Source organism: Anolis carolinensis, chromosome 3 (assembly GCF_035594765.1).
Source record: "Anolis carolinensis isolate JA03-04 chromosome 3, rAnoCar3.1.pri, whole genome shotgun sequence".
Taxonomy (NCBI): Eukaryota; Metazoa; Chordata; class Lepidosauria; order Squamata; family Dactyloidae; genus Anolis; species Anolis carolinensis.
Genome location: NC_085843.1, coordinates 15,972,874 through 15,993,975, shown reverse-complemented (window position 1 = coordinate 15,993,975; position 21,102 = coordinate 15,972,874). Strand labels below are relative to the sequence as shown.

Below are 21,102 nucleotides of genomic sequence, written 5' to 3'. Positions count from 1 at the left end.
ATGATGCTTCCTCCCCCTCATGGGATGATGTCCTTAGAATACTGTGTCCACTTCTGGGCACAACAATTTAAGAAAAACAGTGATAAGCTGGAACATGTTCAGAGAAGGGCAACCAAGGACTTGACTACATTGACCCCAAATCCCATACTCATGCTGATTGCGACCAAACAACTAGTTGTCCCCATGACACACAGCTCTTTCCAGTGAGGGTGCTTTTCACTTTAAATTGACTTTGAGCACTTTTGTCAAAGTAGGGAGTTTGCTAGAAACTCCATAGTATCCCAAGGCTTCAGGGTAGTCTTCACAGCAGGATAGGGTTCAATTCAGCCCAATCTGCTATCCATACGGGCATTCTCACTATCACCTTTCCCTGCGCTGATCACTTTGGAAAAAGAGGATAGATCAAGCCTGTGTTGCCACTGCTGCCACTCCAAGCCATCCAATTGGACTCAATTGGAGCTCTTTCCATTGCAGGTGCCTTCGATGATATCAGAAAATCGCACTTTGGAGAGGCACCAGCATACTTTCGCAGAGAAGGCTAAAGAATTTGTAAACCTACCACTTCCATGAATTCATAGCATTGAGCTGTGACAGCTAAAGTGGTGTCAAACTGAATTAAGTCTTCAGTTTAGAAGCATCCTTAGTCTTCCTACAGTTTCCATTTGTAGGCTTGTTTGCAAGTTACTTTTGAAAACTACTTTTGCGTAATTCAGTTTCCAAACCACCTACATCATCTTCTATTTGTGAGTTGTTCAAGGACGTTGAATGACTTTGCTCATTAGGGAAAATGGCTTTTTGTGTGTGTTTTGATAAGAACCTCTTCAGTTGCTGAGATGCTAGAATGTTCCATTTATGCCCATGATGCATACATTAGACTTACCTGAGCTTTTGCAAAGTATTCCTATACAGCTAAATTGTACTTCTTTGTTCCTATGTCCTTCTGCCATTAGAGCTGCCAACATGAAAACTGAAGATGGCTTCAGTCCAAATAATGATTGTACCGAACATGGATTTTCAGCAGGTGTTGCTTATTACCTGGCTTTGCAAAACAGCACTGGTTGAAATTCCCTTCAACAATTAAAGTAGAGCTTTCCAAACATTTCCTGTTGGTGACACATTTTTTGACATGCATTATTTTGTGACACAGGGCGCTTCCAGACAGGCATTTATCCCAGGAACATTTGCGTTAAAAAAACGTGAATGTTCCCAGGTGCCTATCCACATACACCCCAGAAAGCCCGTGCTTTCTGGGGTGGGTGTCCAGATGTTTTCCCAGAACTTTCCAGGAGAACACCCGGACACTGTAACCCCCTCCTCAAAAGCCCCCCAAATGCCTTTAAAAAGTAAAATAACTTACCGGGCCTCTATTAGAGTGGTCCTGCAGTTCTCCTGGCATGTAGGAATGACATTTTCCTCCTCTCCCCTGCTCTCCTGGTGCATCATTCCTACATGCCAGGAGAGCTGCAGGACCACTCTAATGGAGGCCTGGTTATTTTACTTTTTAAAGGTATTTGGGGGGCTTTTGGGGAGGAGTTTGTTGTCTTCATGGTTTTCCGGGCAAATTTAGCCCTGAAAATCATGGGATTGCTGTCTGGACTGCAGTCCAGACAGTGGAAGTAGTGGGTTTATCCCATGCCTTCTAAGAAGGCGTGGAATAAACCCACTATCAAATTAATTCACCACAAACCATGGTTTTTCTGGTTTGTGGTGAGTTAATTTGTGTTTTTCACTGACATCATCTAGACAATCCCCTTTTTATTGTGGGAAGTCCCACATTGAAGGGGCTGTCTGGATGCGTCCACAGTAATTCAGTTTAACTAGCAAACCAGCCCTGTATAAGAGCACATGAATAAATTATAATAACAAAATAGAATCATAAAATATAATCCTAGAATAATAGAGTTGGAAAAGACCTCATGGGCCATCCAGTCCAACTCCCTGCCAGGAAAATTGTATTCAGAGTGCCCCCAACAGATGAACATCCAGCCTTTGCGTAAAAGCCTCCAAAGACGGAGCCTCCACCACACTCTGGGGCAGAGAGTTCCACTGCTGAACAGCTCTCACAGTTAGGAAGTTCTTCCTAATGTTTAGTTGAAATCTTTTTTCCTATAGTTCAATGGTTCTCAATCTTGGGTCCCCAGATGTTTTTGACCTTCAACTCCCAGAAATCCTAACAGCTGGTAAACTGGCTGGGATTTCTGGGACTTGTAAGTCAAAACATCTGGAGACCCTAGGCTGAGAACCACTGCTGTAGTCTGAAGCCATTGTTCTGTGTTCTAGTCTTCAGGGCAACAGAAAGCAAGCTTGCTACTTCCTCCCTATGACTTCCCCTCACATATTTATACATGGCCATTAGGTCTCCTCTCAGCCTTTTCTTCTGCAAGGTAAATATGTCCAGCTCTTTTAGCTGCTCCTCATAGGGCTTGTTCTCCAGACCCTTGATCAGCCTCCTGTTTAGTCAGCCTCCTCTGGACACATTCCAGCTTGTCAACATCTCCATTTGTGATACCCAGAATTGGACACAGTATTCTAGGTGTGGTCTGACCAAGGCAGAATAGAGGGGTAGCATGACTTTCCTAGAAGTAGACACTATACTCCCATTTATGCAGGCAAAAATCCCATTGGCTTTTTTGCTGCTGCATCACATTGTTGGCTCATGTTTAACTTGTTGCCCACGAGGACGCCAAGATCTTTTTCATGTATGGGGACACAACAAACCTGAAGATGCTCAAGTTCATCAAGGTAAATCAAATGAATGAAATTAACTAGTGAGGATTGTCAGAGTTTTTTAACATTCCATCATTTCTAAAGTCACAATAAGTAGTTATAAGGATCAGGACCTCCCCAGCAGCAAGCATTAATCACCTGGCTAGCATTGAGTAATTTACAGCCAGGGTGGGGTAGCTGAAAGTATAATAAAAAAGCACAAGCTTCTCTGTTAGAGTTGTTGTTGTCAGAGTGTTGGGTTGTTGGAGATGGAGATTCAAAGTCTGAAGGATTAATGAAGAAAACCAGGGAAACGAATACTATCAAGAAGGTATGATGTGACTGGGAGTGTTGGAAAGAAGGGCTAGAGAAGAGTGAAGAACATCTGCTAGATATACAGTAGAATCTCACTTATCCAACATTCTGGATTATCCAACGCATTTTTGGAGTCAATGTTTTCAATATATCGTGATATTTTGGTGCTAAATTCATAAATACAGTAATTACTACATAGCATTACTGCGTATAGAACTACTTTTTCTGCCAAATTTGGTGTCTAACATGATGTTTTGGTGCTTCATTTGTAAAATCATAACCTAATTTGATGTTTAATAGGCTTTTCCTTAATGCCTCCTTATTATCCAACATATTCACTTATCCAATATTCTGCCAGCCCATTTATGTTGGATAAGTGAGACTCTACTGTATGTAAAATACTGCTGTATAAAGTTTCCTACTAAAGATTCAAGTTGTGCTTGTCTGCTACTTAATCGGAAGGGGAGTACTTCTACTGAAGAAGGTGTTTGGTTTGTTGCTCAACATATAACCCCAATGGTTTGCAGTTACTGACTAACATATGTTCTCATGACACATTTACATGCTGCAGCTGACACACTAACATGTTGCAGCATACATTTGGAAGGGTCTGCATTAAAGGGAAAGGGCCCCTCTCCAGTTTTCATTCTAGCAACTCTGACCTGGATCTGCCATTGTTTCTGGGGATGCTGATAGAGCTAGGCAAGGTAGTTAATGTGTTAACTGATATGTTAAAAGCCCTTATTCAAGTATAACTAATGGGTTTAATTAATAACTAAAAAGTTAAAACAAAATCTAATTTAATTGTGTGTCTGTATATGTTATGATTGAGCCTCATGGCTCTGTTACTGACAGATGTGGGCGTAAGACTCCTCGAGAGTCAGATACTCTCGAGGAGCGAGAAAGAAAAAGACTGCGAGACATTTTTGCAGCACCATCTGACGAAGAGTCTTTTGAGGGGTTTACGGAGAGAATGGAGGAGGGGCTGGTTAGCTCGGAGGAGGATGAGATGGATTGGACTCGGGTGAGGGAGGAATTGGGTGCCACTGGCCATGATGGGATAGAAGATGAATGGGGACCTTCAGGATTAGACCCATGGTCTAGCTGGAGGGATGGGACGGGATCCACAGCTGGAGATGCTGTGGGGCGTAGTCAGAGGTGTTCCAGCTCTGATGAGGAAAGTGATGAGGAAACGCCCGGGTTAAGGAGGACAGCTGACAGTGATGAGGATTTGTAACTGGCATAAAATGGGGCTTGGGAGCAATTGCAAATTGCGTTGGGCAAGGTAATCTGGACGAACGCTTGGGATCTGTGTGGGACGCTTTCCTGAAGACTGGTGTGTTTTCGTGTGCTGATACGTAAGTTGTTTTGGAATTCAGGGTCAGACGGCGGGAGGAATTGTGTGGGCATTTGTTTGTGCAAACCTGTGCTTACTCTTATTAGCTTGACCTTCCGTCGTCTTCTTGACGGATGCCATCTCCTGCTTTGAAAACTCGGACTGAACTGACCACGGCTTGTCTTCCCCCTTCTTGGACTTGGAAACTACAAACGTCTGCTTCTGGCTTTGATCTACGGAAAGGAACTGGGTCTACTCTACTGCTACAATCCTTGGCTGATCTGTTCGTGTTGGAAATCCTGTCTGCTGTGTGTGTGGGAGCGACGCAAGTTACTCTAAGCACAGTGTTGGCAGCAGAGAGGAATCTGCTGCCAATTAGTTGCATTCTTTTGTATCTTTTGTTCCTCGGCTTTTGTTTTGTTTATCCCCAGGCTGAAGCAAGCAGTTTGTTTTTACCCGGATTAAACTCCGGTTTAATCCGGTTTATCTTTTGAACGTTTTTCCTTGTCCCTTTTTGCTCCTAAAGGCTAATACTGCCTGGCCCTTGTATTTTACGGGCATTTTTGAGTTCTGTAATCCAATAAACTCTGTTATCTTGAACCTTGTGGCGTTCTGTCCTTGACAGTATATGTGTCAAGTTTGCTCTTCCCATATGGTGATCCCATGAATTTCACAGGGTTTTCTCAGGCAAGGGATACTCACAAGTGGTGTGCCATTATCTTCCTCTTAAATTTTGCATACAGCACAAGGAAACATACCATATATACTCAAGTATAAGCCGACCCGAATATAAGCCGAAGCACCTAATTTTACCACAAAAAAACTGGGAAAACATTGACTCCAGTATAAGCCGAGGGTGGTAAATTTCAGAAATAAAAATAGATACCAATAAAATTACATTAATTGAGGCATCAGTAGGATAAATGTTTTTGAATATTTACATAAAGCTCAAATTTAAGATAAGATTTGTCCAACTCTGATCAAATCATTATTTTCATCTTCTTCAATGTAAATGTGCTTATGTATCCTTTTAATAATAGAGTAAAAATAATACATGTAATAATAATAATAAATACAGGAAAATAATACAAGTAATAATAGAGTAAAATAATGCAATAATATCAGAGTAAAATACTAAATGTATTAATAATAATAATAATAATAATAATAATAATAATAGAGTAAAATAAATGCAATAGTAGTAACAATAATAGAGAAAAATAATAAATGTACCATATATTCTCGAGTATAAGCTGACCCAAATATAAGCCAACCAGGACCCTCACTCGAGTATAAGCAGAGGGGGGCTTTTTCAGTCTTGAAAAAAAGGGCTGAAAAACTAGGCTTATACTCAAGTATATACAGTATTTACATTGTTGCCTGTGGTATACATGTATTTGGAAATTATAATTTGCATCATCCACAAGGATGATGATGAAAGATTTCAAGAGGAGACAGGGTGTATTCAGAAATAATGGTTTCCTGTTTATTCTGAATAGGATCTTTCAGGAAGGATCATAAACTCTCACAAATCCTCTCCGATGGCCTCATCAATGTCCCTTTTTTGCAGGAGAAGGAGGAGCTGCAGGAGCTGAAAGACCACCTGGCCATGTATATCAACAATGTGTGTTCTGGAGTCGAAGAACGCGGACTATGACTGCGCATCTGCGAGTTTGAGGAGAAGGAGAGCCACATGGTGAGGCCGATCTGGATGACACCCACAACACCCTCGAAACCATTGCCAACGAATACACCTGTCTCCAGAAGAATACTAGGAGTTCAAAGGCAGGCCTCATTGGGGAGTTGGCCAGAGCAGGGAGGAAAAAGAAAAGTAAAGACTTGGCTTTGTGAGCAAGCGTTTGATGAGTGAATTCTGTTGGCTTCGACTCGGTCCGGATTAAGGTTCATGCACAAGGTCTTGTGGACAAATGGCTCGAGTATTTTATATTGTTTTAAATCTATTTATTGTACTTTGTTAAATTATCTAATTGTTTTAATTGCTTATGTTTTATCTTCTTGTATTGTATATTGGCATTGAATTCTGCCAGACTGTGAACCGCCCTGAGTCCCTTCAGGTGAGAAGGGCGGGATAGAAATGATGGAAATAAATGATAAATAAATAAATAAAATGAAGGGTTGCTGCCTCGCCTCCATTCCTTCTCGGCTTTGGAATTATTATTAATAATATATTTAAGTTTTTAATAGTTTTATTGTATTTTATATGTTTATTTATTGTTGTTTTAATATGATATATTTTAGACACTATGTATTCACAATATGGCCAAACAAGTGGCCAAACAAGTGGCCAAACTGTAAGCTGCTCTGAGTCTCCTTCGGGGTGAACAGAGTGGGGGAAAATGCAGTTAAATAAATAAATAAATAATTTGGATGCAGCACTGTTTGGTAAACAACCCGTCTTGCATCAACTTAAAGAAATTGTTTCTACCACTGACATACAGTCAGTCCTCCATATCCATTGATATTGTATCCACAGACTCAACAACCCACAGCTTGAAAAAAATATATATTCCTAAAAGCAAAGCATGATTTTGCCACTTTAGATATGGGGCATAATTTTATTATGCCACTGTATATAATGGAACTTGAGCATTCACAGATTTTTGGGACTTGAAACGAAATGTCAGCAGATACCAAGGGCTCACTATATATCATTTTTCTATAGTACAAATCTTGGTCATGATTAATGCCTTTGTGCATTCTGTCCAGGGATGGGCAACCGAGCCCCTTCCGTTTTTGGCCTACAACTCACAACCCAAATTGACAAAACTAAAGTCATGGGAATTGCAGACCAACAACATTTAGAATGACACAGTAGTGCACCCTAAGCAATTCAATACTGATTTTTCCCACATTAAAACAACCTACAATGAGAACTCATGCCCCCTATGGGAAATGCACAATATATAGCACTTGGACAATGACAAAGAACATGGTGCCACATTAAAAATAGCAATTGGTGTACAGGCTGAAATATATGAATATACTGAAATATCTTGATCTTATTTACGTCTATGGAAAAGGAGTTCCATTATTGGTTGCTGAATGCAACTTTGCAGAGAGATGTGCAGCAGTCTTAATAGGGCATTATGGGAGCCCCTGCTGGCAATATTTAGAAGAACATCAAGATCTTTTGTCAATGCAGTTAGAAAGCAGTTGGCTGCTTTGTTAGAATGCTTCAAAATGCAGCTTTCCATAATAGCATTCCCAGATGTCTGTGATCCTCTTTCTTCTGATAGCACCTTATCAACCACTGCAGTTGCAAAGTCAGAAGATATTTATTGTTTTCTGGAGTCAAAATACGTGTTTTACAGTCTTCCACATGTGCAGGTTTAACTTTTGCAAATACGATCATTGGCAGATTTGATTAATAATGTTTTTCTCTAATAATCTCCAGGTCCTCCGGTGCAAGTCTATTGTCAATTTTCAACAGATGATGACCCTAGAACCACACTGAAGTACCTAATGAATCCTAAAGTATATTTACATGGCACTATAAAGCTGGGCACGTGGAAACTGGTTCTGTAGTGTCCACATGACAAAGGCCCTTCTCAACCCCAAAGCGAGACAAGACCATGTAATGTGGTTTTACCTCTTATTAGCCAAAATCAGGGAATGCTCAGAGTGTAGATGGCTGCATGGTAGTTATGTGTGTGGTTTTTGTTTCTTTTGTGGTTTCACTCCTTTTGTTTCATTCATTGTGCATGAAACAGTAACGCCCCTACAGTATGAAAATACGCCTGACAATTGAAGAAAGAGTAAACGGTTACAGTCTACTCGCCTTATTTTCATGGCCCACTGACCATTGCCATGTGCTATTTCTTTACTGGGGAGAGCATCACAGAAATACTGGTATCTTAAGCCCAGTCTTTAAACTCAGTTCTCTTCTGCAGATGGAGGGTAAAACATTTCAGAAGTGGCATCTTAAGTAACTCTGATGCTTTTAGTCCAGGTCATAATGAAGGATATAAGGACAAACCATGCCATTGCCAAAAATGATGGGAAGGGGAAGGGAATTTCCCCCCAGTTAAAGAAGTGAAATAGTAGAGGTGGGCTGTTTGTGTGGTGTGTGGAAGCATCTTTGACATTTGGAAGGAAGAAATGGTGCCCTCCCTCCCGCTGCAGCTCCTGGAGAAGTTAGAGGGCGGGACCAGTAGTGGGAAAAAGGGAATGTTTTAAGGAGATTTTATTTATAAAGGTAAAGGTAAAGGTTTCCCCTGATGTTAAGTCCAGTCGTGTCCGACTCTGGGGGTTGGTGCTCATCTCCATTTCTAAGCCGAAGAGCTGGCGTTGTCCGTAGACACCTCCAAGGTCATGTGGCCGGCATGACTGTATGGAGCGCCGTTACCTTCCCGCTGGAGTGGTACCTATTGATCTACTCACATTGGCATGTTTTCGAACTGCTAGGTTGGCAGAAGCTGGAGCTAACAGCAGCTGCTCACGCCGCTCCCAGGGTTTGAACCTGGGACCTTTATTTATAGAAATTTAAAAATCCCTAAAAGTCAGGGATGACCCAAATATTATAAAACTTGGTGGGCTAAGAGTGGTAGATGTGCTGTTCAAGGGTGGTGATTTTCGTTCCTCTGGTCCTAAAACTGAGGGGAAGGGGAGCCTAGAAATGGTCCAAATAGTTTTGTTCTTTCAGACCCGGAACAAAAAAAAAGCTCATTTGGAAAGGCACCTGTTTTTGGGAGAGGCGCTTGAAAAAGAAAACAGGGCCTTATGAATGAAACAAACTAACAGATAGTGATTCTATACAAATGCACAAGGCTACTGGATGGGGTCCGATTTTGCCTATCTGCTGTCCTCATAGACATCACCAATGTAGAAAATGGAAATAGATTGTGCAGGCATCACTGTTGCTTCGAATTCTAGCCAATCATAGATCTCTGTCTGTAATGTATTCCGGTCATTCTCCCTGCTTCACTAATTGCACTGGCACCCCATTATGACATCAACAGAGACAACAAGGCCTGGGCTGTGGTGCAGGCTGGTGATCAGCCAGCTGCAGCCGGCTGCAACAAATCACTCTGACCAAGAGGTCATGAGTTCGAGGACAGCTCGGAGCCTGCATTTGTCTCTGTCTTTGTTCTATGTTAAGGCATTGAATGTTTGCCTTATATGTGTAATGTGATCTGCCCTGAGTCCCCTTCGGGGTGAGAAGGGCAGAATATAAATACTGTAAACAAACAAACAAACTGTGGCAACCAGGCACTCAGAGCTCCCTGGCCAGCTGGGGGCAAAGGTGCTGACACTAAGAAGGTGACAGCCCAGTAGAATTGATACAGTCCATGTCTGGTGTAAATGTATTTTAGACTGCAGGAGAAGGTGGAAGAAAGCAGGTTCAATATAAGGAGGTCCAATACAACTCCTCCTATGTACACTTGCCCACAATGCCCTGCCTCATGCACTGAGGAGGGGTTCTTTAAAGCTATGGACAATGTGATTGCCATTGCCCACTTTTGGTCTAAAACTATTTAGCTGTTTGTGATTCCTTTATTTTATCACTTTTAAACTTAATTATTATGCAATGCTTTTGACACAAAATAAATAAATAAATAAATAAGGATGTCAAATTGCATTGAAAAGAAAGGTAAATCCAATGAGATAGGGAGAACATTAGGGACCAAGGAAAAGAAATAAAATATTTTTTTTGGGGGGGGGGGCAACAGATAGTGAGGCATAGCAGTATTTTGTAACTATAAATATGTCTCACATTTGGTAGACCTCTCACTTGTGGAATATAAAACATACTAGCAGTTTCCTTTCAATTTGCAACACAGGAAATAAATCATGGAAGTGCATTCACCTTTCTGTTTGTGCTATTGTTGAAGTTGGGTCTCAGTCCTGTGATGATAAACCTCTTAAGAGGATCAGACAACTGAAACTTAAGGGTAATGGAAAGCTGGCACGGAAATGTGTCCTTTTTCGCTGCTAAAACAGAGGTTTAAATACAATTATTGTTTGCTGTGGTACAAATCCCTAACTGTAAGGCACTGGGTCACATCTGTTTTCCATTATCCTTGGCACACATTGGGGGTATTAACCCTATTATTTAAGTGGGGGCATAGCCAGATGATGTGTGTGCTTATTTTCATCATGATGAAGTCACTTCTGTCTGTTGGATTTGTCTATGGTTTCTTTCTTGCAACTGGTAATATTTAACATTGGGATGCATCTTGGGAATGTGATTTTTGGAAAAATAAATCACAGGAAAATGATTTCCAAAAAGGAAGAACATTAAAATCATGTTGGCACACTATTGCCATAGATCAATGCTATGGAATTCTGGGATTTTTATATTTGGTGAGGCACCAGCATGTTTTGTCACAGAAGGCCAAAGACTTCGTAAAACTACAATTTCCATTATTTCATAGCATTGGGAAATGGTAGAGGGTGTCAAACTGCATTATTTCTATAATGTAGATGCACCCTATGGTAGTTATTGCAATTTTCCAACAGAATAGCATAGTTGTGGGTGGGTTCAAAGCAAACTTCTGGAGGCTCTCCTAGTTTGTGCATTCTGCCATAAAAATAATATTTGTCCTCTTGACTACTCACTGATGTTGCTTGACCTCACATGTAGTCCATGAAATGTTGGAAGATATGGCAGATATGAACCTGGCACTGTTTTGAGATCTCTAGAAGATCTCTGGAAGAGACCTTTTCTCTCTCCCACAAATAACATGGAAGTGGACCTTTTCAGTGGCTACTCCTGGGCTCTGGAAGTCTCTTCCTAGAAAAGTTAGACCTTGTTCCTATCTTTCTGCAGACAGCTGTAGCCTTTTCTATTTAGTTGCTTGGGGAAGAGGGCCTTTCATAATGAGCCATATTACCTATTTATTTACTTTGCAGTGGTCATGTTTTTAACTGGTTTAAAATGATTTTAATTTTACCTTTACATTTTGAATTTTATATAATAATTTGTTTTAGCTGTTTTGTTTTTTTATTTTTGTAGGGTGCCTTAGTTTTCAAACTGAAAAAAGGGAAGGATATGAATCAATACTATTTTAATCTGACCTGTGTGGAGTGGGGATGTTAATCTTCATAAATTTCAGTTTTGTGGGCAAGAACAATGTTTCTCTGCTTCCAATAATTATCATGAAATTAATGTTAGTTAATCTGATTTAGCCCTGCATTAGGAAAAGTTATGAATGCTCCAGAGTTTGCCTGAAGCTCTGGAGCAACCCTGCAGATTCAGAGCAGACTGGGCAGAAGAACCAATCCATTTTGGATTGATCCACTGTCCACATGGAGCACCTCTGCCAAACCCTGTTCTCTGAACTCATAGGCACAAGGAAAGGGTGATGGATTGTGTCCATTTTTCTGCCATTGCCATTGCCATTGCCATTGCCATTGTGAGATAGCTGCAGAACTTTGTGTGAGTTCCTGCTTCTCGCGGGCTGACATTAGTCATGATCCAGAAGAAGATAGGAGGATTGACTTCCTCCTTTTTCCTGGTTATGTGGGCATCTCTGTTGATGTAAGCACTGTCACCCGCAACAGCCAGAAGCTCACATGGGGCTCTGCAACTGTCTGGAACCAGTGACGTAGGGCATATCTACACTGACCACTTAACATGGTTTGAAGGCATCTTGAAAATGCAATGTTCAAATCGAAGGCCTTAAACTAAGATAAGGGGGATACTCTGAAATAGGCAAATAATATGCATCAGCATGAATAGCTGTAAACCACATCGCATGTTGAAACCGATAAAGGGCAGTGAAGCTACAGATACTGCAAATCTTGGAACTGGGTTGGAGCCAAACTCTCTTAAGCACCACTCAGATCTCAACCGTGTTCCTGCTCTTTACATGTGACCAGTAGCACATAAGCTTGACTTCTGCTTTCATCCTGCATTACTTGGCCAGTGTAGATGTGCCAGGGGACACAAGTGGTGAAGTCTTGTATTGTTTATGTAGTTTTGACATAACTAGTCTCTGACCCACCACTGAGGTGATTTTGGGAAGGTGCATGTGGATGCCTTTGGGTCCAATCTGGAGTATTTCTTCTCCAAACTACTCCTGCATTTAACAGCCAATGGAAACAGTTTTAGGACCTCATCACATTATCTTTGGGAAGTGTCCTAGGATACTTCCAGGATGCTTCCTCAACGGAGCCTGACAGAGCTGATCATACAATGCAAGGCTACTTCTGGCAAGGCTAGAAGGTTGCTGCCCAGAGAACATGGGATGCTTCCCTTGTTATCATTAGATAAAACGGGGGGAAGCTAGGCAGCAATGTTTTACCCCATGTGATGGGGAAAGTGGTGCAGCAGGTGCTGCGGGGCATGGGCAACAGTTTCCCCCACTGCCCCACAGATTGGCCACACTGCCTAGTGAGTTGTCCGGCTTCAGGACCTCAGTCTGAATCATCTGTTTACTTACATATGTGTAACTAAGCAGAGCATATAATATGGCATTGGCTATCTTTTTCATTTTTGATTACGGTATGTGTTCTCTTTGAATCTTAGGTTAAATTGAGATTGTCATACTTAAGGTAAACATACTGAAATGAGTGTGACTTAAATTAGCTATAAATAACTTGAGTCATGTTACTGTTTATGGTTTTGCTTTATGTATGACTTAAGTTTCAGTCCAATCCTAAATCTTGGCCACAGGATGCATGCTTTCCTCTTGTACCTCCTATTTTCCCCTTTCCTAACACTGTAAATGGCTAGAGGTGCCCTTGAAATTGGCAACTGAATTAAATATATTTGGAAAAGTCTGAAAGAAAGCCAAAACTGTCAGCCGCATAATCTATGAAGGTAGATGCAAGATGGCATGATTTTATACCTAGAATAAAAACCTGAAATTTCACAGGGAGACAAGCAGTAAACATAAATCCTAAAGTTGTATAGCCTACTGCGACAGCCTCAGAAATTTTAGATTTATTACCAACTCTAGCTTTTGTAAAAAAAAATTAAAACATAAAATTATGGGATCTAAATGAAGACTGAAAGAATGTTAATGGTAGACTTCAGTTAATGAAAACTTTCTAAGGCTTCCACTTTGAAATGAAAAAAGGTTTTATGATTTAATAAAGAGTAGCAGCAGTTTTCTTGGTAGATTCAGCTGCTGGTAAGTCCTTCACATCACTTTGACAAGAGTTTGAGTGATAGAAGACCCCACTTTGGTTTCAAGGTGGCACCATATAACACATTATGCTCTGTGTAGCACCATAATTGCAGTGCTACATTGTGGATTTTGGCCAGCAACTTCACAGCCCCATTTACTAGTAAGCAGCCTCTGGTATCAACAAGCGTCCATTCTTCAGTTTGAATGTGAAGAGACTGCCAGCCCCTTCCATGACAGATCTTTGGTGTGACAGGCAGAAAGAGGATCCCTATCTCAAATTCCACTCACACTGGAGATTGCTTGTGCAAGGGAGGTAGGGACGTCTGATAACCATGGAATCATAGAGTTAGAAGAGACCATAAAGGCCATCAGTCCAACCCCATTTTGCCTTGCAGGAATACACAATCAAAGCACTCTTGACAGATGGTCATCCAGCCTCTGTTTAAAACCTCCAGAGACTCCACCTCACTTCCATGCAATCTACTCCACTGTCAAACAGCTCTTATCAGTTCTTCTGAACGTTTAAGTGGAATTGATTTCCCTGTAGTTTGAATCAATTGCTTCATGTCTTACCCTCTATAGCAGTAGAAAACAAGCCTGCTTCCTTCCTCAGCATTACCTCCTTCCAGATATTTAAACATGGCTAACATATCTCCTCTCAATCTTCTCTTCTCCAAGCTAAACATACCCAGTTCCCTAAGTTGTTCTTCATTCCAATTTATCATTATCCTCCTTGAATTGTGGTCCAGAATTGAACACTGTATTTTAGATGAGGGGAACTATTACTGGATCATTTGATATAATCACTATGCTCTTATTGATGCAGTCTAGAATTGTGTTCACTTTTTTAGCTGCTGCATCACATTGTTCATTGCTTCATGTTCAGTTTGAAGTCTACTTCCTAGATCTCTTTGGAATGTACTGCTGTCAAAAACAAGTCATGCCGGACTAATCTGATCTCTTTTTTCGATAGCTTTACAAGCTGGATCGATACAGGGAACACCGTGGATTTCAGTAAGGCCTTCGACAAGGTCCCCCATGACCTTCTGTCAAACGAACTAGTAAAATGTGGGCTAGACAAAACTACAGTTAGGTGGATCTGTAATTGGCTAAGCAAACGAACCCAAAGGGTGCTCAATAATGCTTCTTCTTCATCCTGGAAAGAAGTGACAAGTGGAGTGCCACAGGGTTCTGTCCTGGGCCCAGTTCTGTTCAACATCTTTATTAACGATTTAGATGAAGGGTTAGAAGGCAGGATCATCAAGTTTGCAGATGACACCAAACTGGGAGGGATAGCCAATATTCCAGAAGACAGGAGCAGAATTCAAAACGATCTTAACAGACTAGGGAGATGGCCAAAACTAACAAAATAAAGTTCAACAGGGACAAATGCAAGATACTTCACTTCAGCAGAAAAAATGGAATGCAAAGATGCAAAATGGGGGTCGCCTGGCTTGACAGCAGTTTGTGTAAAAAAGACCTTGGAGTCCTTGTGGACAACAAGTTAAACATGGGCCAACAATGTGATGTGGCAGCTAAAAAAGCCAATGGGATTTTGGCCTGCATCAATAGGAGTATAGAGTCTAGATCCAGGGAAGTTATGCTTCCCCTCTATTCTGCCTTGGTCAGACCACATCTGGAACACATCTGGGCACCACAGTTGAAGGGAGATGTTGACAAGCTGGAATGTGTCAAGAGGATGGCAACTAAAATGATCAAGGGTCTGGAGAACAAGTCCTATGAGGAGTGGCTTACAGAGCTGGGCATGTTTAGCCTGCAGAAGAGAAGGTTGAGAGGAGACATGGTAGCCATATATCAAAATGTGAGGGGAAGTCATATGGAGGAGGGAGCAAGATTGTTTTCTGCTGCCCTGAAGACTAGGACGTGGAACAATGGCTTCAAACTACAGGAAAGGAGATTCCACCTGAACATTAGGAAGAACTTCCTCACTGTGAGAGCTGTTCAGCAGTGGAACTCTCTCCCCCAGACTGTGGTGGAGGCTTCTTCTTTGGAGGCTTTTAAGCAGAGGCTGGATGGCCATCTGTCGGGGGTGCTTTGAATGCGATTTTCTGCTTCTTGGCAAGGGATTGGACTGGATGGCCCATGAGGTCTCTTCAAACTCTATTATTCTATGATTCTATTATTCAAGCCAGATGTCACCCATCCTATATCAGTGCATTCAATTTTTCCTTCTTAAGTATACTACCTCCCTGTTTGAGAGTTGGGAGATCTTCACTGTTTCTACACAATCCCTAAGGTACTATGAACTGGCTCAATGCTATGGAATTACTGGATTACTGGATCTTCAGCATGCATAGTCTGTGCATTGGGTTCAAAATGGCAAATTAGGCAAGTTCACATTAAAATGCAAATACTCTCTTGGGTTTTTAGCTGAGAACTCTCTCTCTCTCAAACTCTCCCTCTCTCAGGATCTGTTGCCTCTTTAGGAGGTACAGTATTAAGGATGTACAGTATGTTTCTTTTCATACAGGAAGTCATGCATGATAGCATGAAATTTGAGCTATTTCAGCAATTATACCCATGAAATCAGATTACTATATTTCTGTTAAGCAAGCTTCTTTGTCCAATTTATAACTAAGATACGAGGGGCATTCATTAAAGATTTTCCTGACCCACTTTCTGTGGGGTGAGAGCAATGAAATTTGGCACAGTTATTATTCCTTCTCTACATAGTTGCCACCTAGGGACACACATTTCTATTTTTTTAAGCAACTGTAAACATCTCACTTGTAGAAGTCGACAGGTTGCTCCAAAAGCCATGTCGTGATTTCAGAAATCAGAGTCAGATCTGCACATGACATAGACTGAGATGTTTGAAGGAAAAGAACAATAGCACGTTTATTGAGGCACAAGCTTAATAGTTACAATTCTCACTTAGAGGCACTTTCCTTAACAATTGCAATAACAGAATGAGGTGATTCAAACTTCCTAAAAAGTCACTTCTTTCTCCACTTCTTTCTATACTGCTTTCACCCTGTGAATTACAAACACAGACTATTTGTTCCTTATCTGGAAACAGACTACCTTAAAATAAGCCACCAAACTTATTTTAAACTGACTCAAATCCAACCTTTGAGCCACCCTGATTCTCCAACTGAGAATCAGTCCTAACTGCAATTCCTCCAATTACAGACTACCTTAAAATAAGTCACCAAACTTATTTTATCCCTGATCCCCTAACTTAGGATCAGACTTCCCTGAGTTTCAACAGAGCCCAGACTACCAAAAATAAATCACCAAACTTATTTTAGAATTGACTCAAATTTCAACTTTTGAGCCACCCTGATCCTCTCAACTGAGAATCAGTCTTAAAGGCACCTTCTCAGGCACATACTCTAAAAACTAACCTTCCCTGTGGTTTACTGACCACAGACTGACTGACTGACTGACTGAGTTTCCCTCCAAATTCTGCTCTCTCTTCAGCTAACCCAGTTGGCTCCGCCCCCTTCTCCATGGCAACCACTCATGAGAGCAGAGTAACTGAAATATTAACCCTTTCTAAAACATAGTTAAACATGACTTTTAAAACACAATTAAACATGACATCTGTAAACTAAAAAATTCACACTTCTTTACAGTTTGTTTTAAAGAATCACTCTATGTGAAAAGTTAAAATGTTTTTCATCTACAGCAACAAATATAACAGCTTATAGCAAAATGTATTCTTTCTGGAGGAACCACTCGTTTCTGCACAGAAAAAAACTTCTTTGTCTATAAAAGAGCCTATTTTATGTAGAAAAGTTCTTTAACGGGGAAAATCCACACTCATTTAGCATTCTTTTTCTCAGGGTTTTCCAACACCCAAGAAACATATTTCCTCCAATTTTTCCATTTTCCACTTGACAATTTTCCATTTTTTAAACATTGTTTCTATCTCTAGAATTGAGAGACTTCAGAAGAAAACTACAATGTTAATCAGTACCATATACCTGCTTAGCTAGTATTCCATTACACTATGCATATGGTATTTGTTTATTTATTTGCTCAATTTATATCCTGCACCTAACCCCAAAGAAATGTACGTAAATTCTGAGAATCCACCATGATATCACTCTGAGCACAATTCATCTAGAACAGTCCTGATAGTTCTTGCTCATTACCAACCTTTGCTCTCTGGTTACCTGACCAATCTTTTGACTCCAATGTATCTCAGCCACATTTGTTCTGGTTTTTGTCTGTGAAATGATAGCAGATATGGCCAAAAGCTTGTTTATAATGTGGTCTATTTAGTTAGACTATGTTCATCTGCACACCACACGTGTCTGAGTTTGTTCTGTGCTGAAATTAGCACCCTGTACCTTCCATTTGCAGAATCATATTGCTGTTCTCAATCAAGAATCCTGCACTACACTGAAAAAAGTCCTCCAAGAAACTAAAGGACATGTCTGGATTCAGGATTTGAGGTCTTTCTCTGTGGGAGGAATATGTGAATTAATATGCAAATGCCATATTGGAAAGTAAAGGCAAAAGGGATTACCTTCCAAAGTATTCCTGAAGCTGAAGTTAGCCATTTTGTCCATGGTTCCCGCTTCATACTGTGTCAAACTTAAGCAGAATTCAACATCTGCCGAAGATGGAAGCCGAGGTGTCCTCCCTTTATCATGGTTGCCGGGGTTTCGAAGAATAGGCCCTTCATTTGTGCCATTGCAAAGTTCTTGACGACTGTTGTACTCTTCTGACCGGCTGCAAATTACCTGCAGATTATACATAGTGGATTGAGATGTAAGACAACGGAGAAAATTTCAGTCTTAATTTCTCCTTACTTCATGGGAATTTCAGTTTACTCTAAATGGAGCCAATCTACTAAAAATCATACCAAATCACTTGTGCTTTGCTTAGAGTTGCAAGGTTGGATGCCTTAGAATCATAGCATCATACTGTTGGAAGAGACCACATGGGCCATGCAGTCCAACCCTCTGCCATGCAGGAAAAGCACAAAGTACCCCTGGCAGATGGCCATCCAGCCTCTGTTTAAAAGCTTCTAAGGAAGGAGTTTCCACCACACTCTGAGGCAGTTTTCCAGTGTTGAACTGCTCTCACGGTCAAGAAGTTCTTCTTAATGTTCAGATGGAATCTCTTTTCCTGCAATTTGAACCCATTGTTCTGAGTCCTAGTTTCCAGAGCAGTAGAAAACAATTCTGCTCCCTATTCCATATGACATCCTTTCACATATTTAAAAATGTCTATCATGTCTCCTCTCAACCTCCTCTTCTGCAAGGCAAACATACCCAGCTCTTTAAGACACTCCTCATAGGGCATGGTCTCCAGATCATTGATCATTTTAGTTGCACTCCTTCTGAGGCCAAAGTAAACTACTACGCCTTGTGTGTCCTTCCTTTTACAACTTTTGCCATCTTGATCTTACTCTGATGTTGATGTTTTGTCACACATTTCTCAGTTTTTAATCTATAAAATGTTAGAGATTATGTGTGTCTGTGCATTTGGTTGTGCATTCAATTTCAGAATGCTACCATTCAAAACTGGAATTGTGTAACACAATAAATGAAAAACTCCATAGTGGAGATTGTCTCTATCCAACCCTGACGTTGGCCAGGTTGTTTTCTTTCTTCTCAAGCAGACTGTTCATAGAAGGACATTATTGCAGACTCTGGAGGGATGTAGTTGTGCCCGTGTGAATGTTCAATGGATAACTAGCAGGCTGCCTGTAGGGGGTCAGATCATTCTTGCCAGGGATTTGAACTGATCCTTTGCAGAGGGGATTTAAAACTAGTCTGAAAGCCATATGCAGCACTAGCTCAGTTGGACTTATACATTTTGCTTCCTGAGCAAAAGATACTTCCAAACCATGAAGCATTAGTATTGCTGAGGTTTGGTTCCAGGACCTCCTGTAGATAAATTTGTGGATGCTCAAATGGTGCAGTATGATGGTGACCATTGCCTACAATGGACATTTTTACAATATTTTCAAGGTGTGGATTGTGAAACCCATGGATGCCCAGAATGGCTGTCTGGAATAGCTGACTTTAAACAGAAGGAAATTCCAAAGGGCCATGGCTAGCTTTTCCAAGAATCTGTTGCCCAAAGTGGCCCATTCACTTTACTCCAAAAGGACAGCCATGGGCTGCAGAGGCACATATTGCCTGTTTCTGATATAGGAAACAATTAATCCTTAGGAACCACCAGTGTGTGTGATCTCTCTCAGCATGGAAATACATATAGGCAAAGATGTTCAGTTTTGTCAACAGCTGAGGATTTGTGTAAAATCCTCAGCAGAAGACAGGAGGGAAGATGAAATAACAGAATGCATATGTGCCATATTGATTTGCAGATAATACAATTCAATAATACATCTTCTTTATCATTGACCTAAAAGAAACACAAGGACCTCAGGATGGGCAGATGTGAGATAATCTGCTTTCATTAAAATCTCTCCATAACCATGTCTGGTAGGCGATTTTAGCTCAGAAGCAGGAGGATTCTTAATTCCTTTTCAAAGTGCATCATTACGCAGCTTGGCTCTGGATGGATACATTTTCTCCCCGTGTGAATATTGAATCCCTGCTGGAATTTGATGGACTGATTAGCTTTAGCTTCCCCATGGTGACTGATCCAGCCGTTTCAGTACATACAAAGTGAAAGGGCATTTCCTTTATCAGCTTGGAAACTGTGACTTTCTCATCACACTCCAAACCCAACAGTTCTTCTGTTAATTCCCTACCCCAAGAAACAGTGTGGTGTAGAGGTTTGATCAGCAACTCTGGAGACCAGGGTTCAAATCCTTGCTTGGCCATAGAGATCTACTCAGTGACCTTGGACAAGTTACATTTTCTCAGCCTTAGAAGAAGACAGTGGCACTCCCCCTTCCCCCAAAAGACCATGTGGATCCATGTCATTTGTGGACCCACTGCTAAGACTCTACACTTGGTCACAAGTGAGATCCTATGATGAATATAAGATCAGTCTGGGAAACTTGAGACAAAGAGACAGGGCATTTCTACACATGGCTAAAAACCCAGAAGTAACCGGGATAAAAGCAAGGGTGGCTAAATGGCGTTTAGCCAAAGTGTGGGCAGAATTGGGTTAACAGCTGAAAAGGCACTATTAAAATCTGATTCCCCCTGAAAAATGCACACCTTTGCATGGTTGCAGAAACACATATTTCTCTTCCTTTTGCCCTGAGTGGACTCAGCACACATTCATTTTTTAAAAGCCAGAAATAGCTGATTTGTACTGTCAAAACATAGAGCCATGGACACACAGGTGGCTCAATGAAAACACAAATGAAAACCAATTAGAACTCTCTGAAACTCTTTCTTTTAAACTTTATAATATTAAAGAAAGCTTGAATTAACAACTGGATGAATAGAGAGATCTAATGGAAGTTTTTTAAAAAAATCACTCCATTATGCATTAACCCCCACATGCGCACATGCAAATCTGCTTGTGTTTACATTGAGACTTATTTATTTATTCATTTATTTACTCTATTTATACCCCACCTTTCTCTACCCTGCAGGGGACTCAAGTTGGCTTACATAGAGGCAATTATTCAATGCTTAAAACATATAGTATTTTAAAAAAATGAATTAATTAGATTAAAAATAGAATATTAAACATTTAAAAACATTACATTACATAAAAAATCATGCCATCCATAGTCGTAGTCCA

General features: G+C 40.7%; 1 protein-coding gene across 1 annotated transcript in view; it reads right to left on the bottom strand.

Annotated features, from left to right (window-relative positions):
• Positions 1–21,102, bottom strand: part of tyr (tyrosinase) — an 86,584-nt gene that overhangs the window by 52,461 nt on the left and 13,021 nt on the right. Inside the window, exon 2 of the mRNA XM_003219371.4 lies at positions 17,951–18,167. Within this exon, the coding sequence (XP_003219419.1) occupies positions 17,951–18,167 (217 nt within the window). The remainder of the gene's footprint in view (positions 1–17,950; positions 18,168–21,102) is intronic.